Source organism: Colobus angolensis, unplaced genomic scaffold (assembly GCF_000951035.1).
Source record: "Colobus angolensis palliatus isolate OR3802 unplaced genomic scaffold, Cang.pa_1.0 Scaffold119, whole genome shotgun sequence".
Classification (NCBI taxonomy): Eukaryota; Metazoa; Chordata; class Mammalia; order Primates; family Cercopithecidae; genus Colobus; species Colobus angolensis.
Genome location: NW_012113030.1, coordinates 586,620 through 590,610, shown reverse-complemented (window position 1 = coordinate 590,610; position 3,991 = coordinate 586,620). Strand labels below are relative to the sequence as shown.

Below are 3,991 nucleotides of genomic sequence, written 5' to 3'. Positions count from 1 at the left end.
GGGGGGCGGAAAGTCCCTGGGCGCCTGCCAGGAACACTCAGCTCATAATAACCTCGCGGAAAACACCGCGGCCTCGGCCTCCAGAAACCCCGGCCTTGCGCAATCCCCCGCAGCCCGCGTCTCCCTGGGCCCCACGCGGTGCACTCACCACCCCTGGGGTTTTTCCCTCTCTTCCCCACAGGTTTCTGCACTTGGCCATCATCCATGAAGAAAAGGCACTGACCATGGAAGTGATCCGCCAGGTGAAGGGAGACCTGGCCTTCCTCAACTTCCAGAACAACCTGCAGCAGGTGCGCCGCTTGCCTGGCCTGGGCTCTCTAACTCTGGGATGTAGCAAAGTCACCCCAGATCCTTTCTGAATTCAGGGCCACTGGGCATTATTCACACTCACCTTTTACTTCACGTCAGCCCACATCCTAAAGAGTGAAGGAAATTCCACTGATTGGTGAGGTCTTTATGACCCACCTGGAGTCTCTGCTATTTGCCAGTCTAGGAGAAGCAGCACCCAACCAGGAGACACGGGTTCAGGGGAACTCAGGGTGTGGGTTTGGTCCGTGGCTTACTTTCTCTGGTCTCTTCTGCATTCGTAGACTCCACTCCACTTGGCTGTGATCACCAACCAGCCAGAAATTGCTGAGGCACTTCTGGGAGCTGGCTGTGATCCTGAGCTCCGAGACTTTCGAGGAAATACCCCTCTACACCTTGCCTGTGAGCAGGGCTGCTTGGCCAGCGTGGGAGTCCTGACTCAGTCCTGCACCACCCTGCACCTCCACTCCATCCTGAAGGCTACCAACTACAATGGTATGTCTGCCTCCCTGCCCTGCCCCACCCCCTCAGGTGGCAGGTGATGTGGAGAAGGGGCAGGTGGGCCAAGTTAAGGAGTCAAGGCAAGAACTTAAAAGTCCCAGCATTTGAAAGGTTGAGAAAATATGTGTGCAAAGTGCCTATTGGATGCCTTTATAAAGTTCCTTCAGAAACCAGTGGGTTCTTAAAATTCAGAAGATACGACTATTTGTCCCATAAAAGAATAGGTGAAAGGAGTGAGAGTTGAAACAGGTGGTTATACTTTTTTCGTTTTGTTCTTCCAGGCCACACGTGTCTGCACCTAGCCTCTATCCATGGCTACTTGGGCATCGTGGAGCTTTTGGTGTCCTTGGGTGCTGATGTCAATGCTCAGGTTAGTGCTTCCTGCCTCCGATGCACTGAGACAAGTTCCTCGTGCTCATGTTGTGAGCAGAAATTCCAAACGCAGCCATAAGCATCTCAAATTCCTTTTGGTTTCAGGAGCCCTGTAATGGCCGGACTGCCCTTCACCTCGCAGTGGACCTGCAGAATCCTGACCTCGTGTCGCTCCTGTTGAAGTGTGGGGCTGATGTCAACAGAGTTACCTACCAGGGCTATTCTCCCTACCAGCTCACCTGGGGCCGCCCAAGCACCCGGATACAGCAGCAGCTGGGCCAGCTGACGCTGGAAAACCTTCAGATGCTGCCGGAGAGTGAGGATGAGGAGAGCTATGACACAGAGTCAGAGTTCACGGAGTTCACAGAGGATGAGGTGAGTCTGTGAACTCCTTCGGCTCTCTAACTAATGAGGGACCATTCCCTTCACCCTCCCAGGTCCCTAGAACTGCTCCTTATCAGAGGGGTATCTATATAATGAGTCTGTCAAATTTCTGTGCATAACCAGTATCCCAATAATGTACCTTTTTTTTTTTTTTAAATAGCTTACCCTTTTTTAAAGAAAAGCATTTTTTTAAACATTTTTAAAATGGGAGTTAAAGGCAAACTCCCTCAGCCTGTAAAGTTCATTGTATTTGGGCTATGGAGAGTGGAGTCCAAGGGTTATTTCCAGTAGCGGCCTCCCCGTCCCAGCAGCTTGGCAGAGCTCTGGAAGTTGAACGTGTCTTCTTTCCCCTTGTTTTCAGCTGCCCTACGATGACTGCGTGTTTGGAGGCCAGCGTCTGACATTATGAGCGCAAAGGGTCTGAAAGAACATGGACTTGTGTATTTGTACAAAAAAAAGTTTTATTTTTCTAAAAAAAGAAAAAAGGAAAAAAATTTAAAGGGTGTACTTACAGCCACACTGCACACTGCCTGGCCCTAAACGTTTTATTGTAGTGGGATCAGCCCTCATTGTGTTGCTTTTGTGAACTTTTTGTAGAGGACAAGAAAGATCATTGAAATTCCAAGAAAACTTCTTTTAAACCTCACCTTTGTGGGGTTTTTGGACGTTATCAAAAATTCATGGAAGGACCACATTTTATATTTATTGTGCTTCGAGTGACTGACCCCGTGGTATCCTGTGGCAGGTAACAGCCAGGAGTGTTAGACCTTTCAGTGATGTGGGGTGAAAAGTTACTACCTGTCAAGGTTTGTGTTACCCTTCTGTAAATGGTGTACATAGTGTATTGTTGGTAATTATTTTGGTACTTTTATTATGTATATTTATTAAACAGATTTTTACAAATGAGTTATGCTGATCATTTTCTTCCTGTTCTGAAGTTCCATCCTCCAGCAGAGGTGGAGGTGGAGCATTGTAGGGGAGCAGGGAACTCCCAGCAGCTTCTCACACCTGACACCCAGCCTCCAGCAAAGCTTTGCAGGCACCCTGGGCCCAGTGTGTGGGAGGGAGGCTGTTGCAAGGTTATAGGAAATGCCAGTCTCAGGCTTGGGGTGGAAGTGTGCTGCTTGGCCTGTGGTTGGAGAGGTCTCCATTGTCATTCAGTCATCCCTTGATTTAAACTGTTGCTGGACCCTAACTGCCACTTGAGGAAATTATTTTGGCCAAGAAGAATATGCTGAATTCATATAGAGCTGGGAAAGATCTCACTAATACAGGAAGTTCTTAAGGACATAGGCTCAGAAATGGGACTGTACTGACATTTGTTAGCAGATGCTCACCTCTGAGCCTCAGTTTTCTCATTAGCTGGGCTGTTGTGAAAATTAGATAAGACAATCCACGTAAAATGCATAGCAGAGTGGCACGCATGTGGTGCTAAAGAAAAACAAGCTGTTACACAACATCCTTTATGTCATACCAGGAGAAACAAGTGCAGAGAGCATGTCCTGTCCACGGTCACCTTGCAGGAGAGGTAGGTGATTAATATACTTAACACGTACTTACTTTGGGGTAAACATCTTTTAAGAGCATTCCATCTCTTTATGTGTTTTGTTACTGGCTGTAGTAGAAAAGTAATGAATACTTGAAGGGTCTCTTATTAGTTCAGTCTACTGACTGTACTGAATGATTCTACAGAAGCAAATGTCACAAGAAATCAGTAATGTGAAACTTCACTTAGATGCTCTATCTTGAGGTTTTCATCCCTAAAATGGCTCTCTTGCCTAGGTAGAAAGAAGAATAAAGATGGGTACACTAAAAGCTCAGACTTTACTGCTGTACAATATAAAAAATCCATTTGTACCCTGTGAACATTTTTATTAAAAAATTTTTTGGAGATAGGGTCTCACTCTGTTGTCCAGGCTGGGGTGCAGTAGTGCAATCACAGCTCAGTACAGCCTCAAACTCCTGGGCTCAAGCGATCCTCCCAACTCAGCCTCCTGAGTAGCTGGAACTACAAGCATGCACCACCATGCCTGGCTAATTTTATTTGTAGAGACAGGGTTTCTCTATGTTGCCCAGGCTGGTGTCAAACTCCTGGGCTCAAGAGATCCACCCACTATGGCCTCCCAACGCACTGGGATTACACGTCTGAGCCACCACAACAAGCCAAAATATTTTAGAGAAAAAGTAAAGTTACTGCATTCTAGAAAATGCAGAGTAGTGTATAATTGCAATTTATGTCTTTGACTTATACCTAAGAAAAAATTATTACATTATCCCTTTCCTGATCCACAAACGATGTCAAAGTCAAAAGAATATGGTCACCTTGGACCAAAAAGGAGCCAATATTTAGTGATCTTCCACATATAAGGAGTGTTACTACAGACTGGTTAAAGCCAGTTCTGCCCCAGTTCTTTTTTTTTTTTTTTTT

At 46.4% G+C, this 3,991-nt stretch overlaps 1 protein-coding gene across 1 annotated transcript in view; it reads left to right on the top strand.

The window, feature by feature from the left end:
• The window catches only part of NFKBIA (nuclear factor of kappa light polypeptide gene enhancer in B-cells inhibitor, alpha), a 3,959-nt gene extending 1,490 nt beyond the window's left edge, over positions 1-2,469 (top strand). The window contains exons 2-6 of the mRNA XM_011925920.1: positions 182-290; positions 591-801; positions 1,089-1,177; positions 1,285-1,554; positions 1,925-2,469. Of these exons, the coding sequence (XP_011781310.1) occupies positions 182-290; positions 591-801; positions 1,089-1,177; positions 1,285-1,554; positions 1,925-1,972 (727 nt within the window). The 3' untranslated portion in view covers positions 1,973-2,469. The remainder of the gene's footprint in view (positions 1-181; positions 291-590; positions 802-1,088; positions 1,178-1,284; positions 1,555-1,924) is intronic.
• Positions 2,470-3,991: the final 1,522 nt, after the last annotated feature.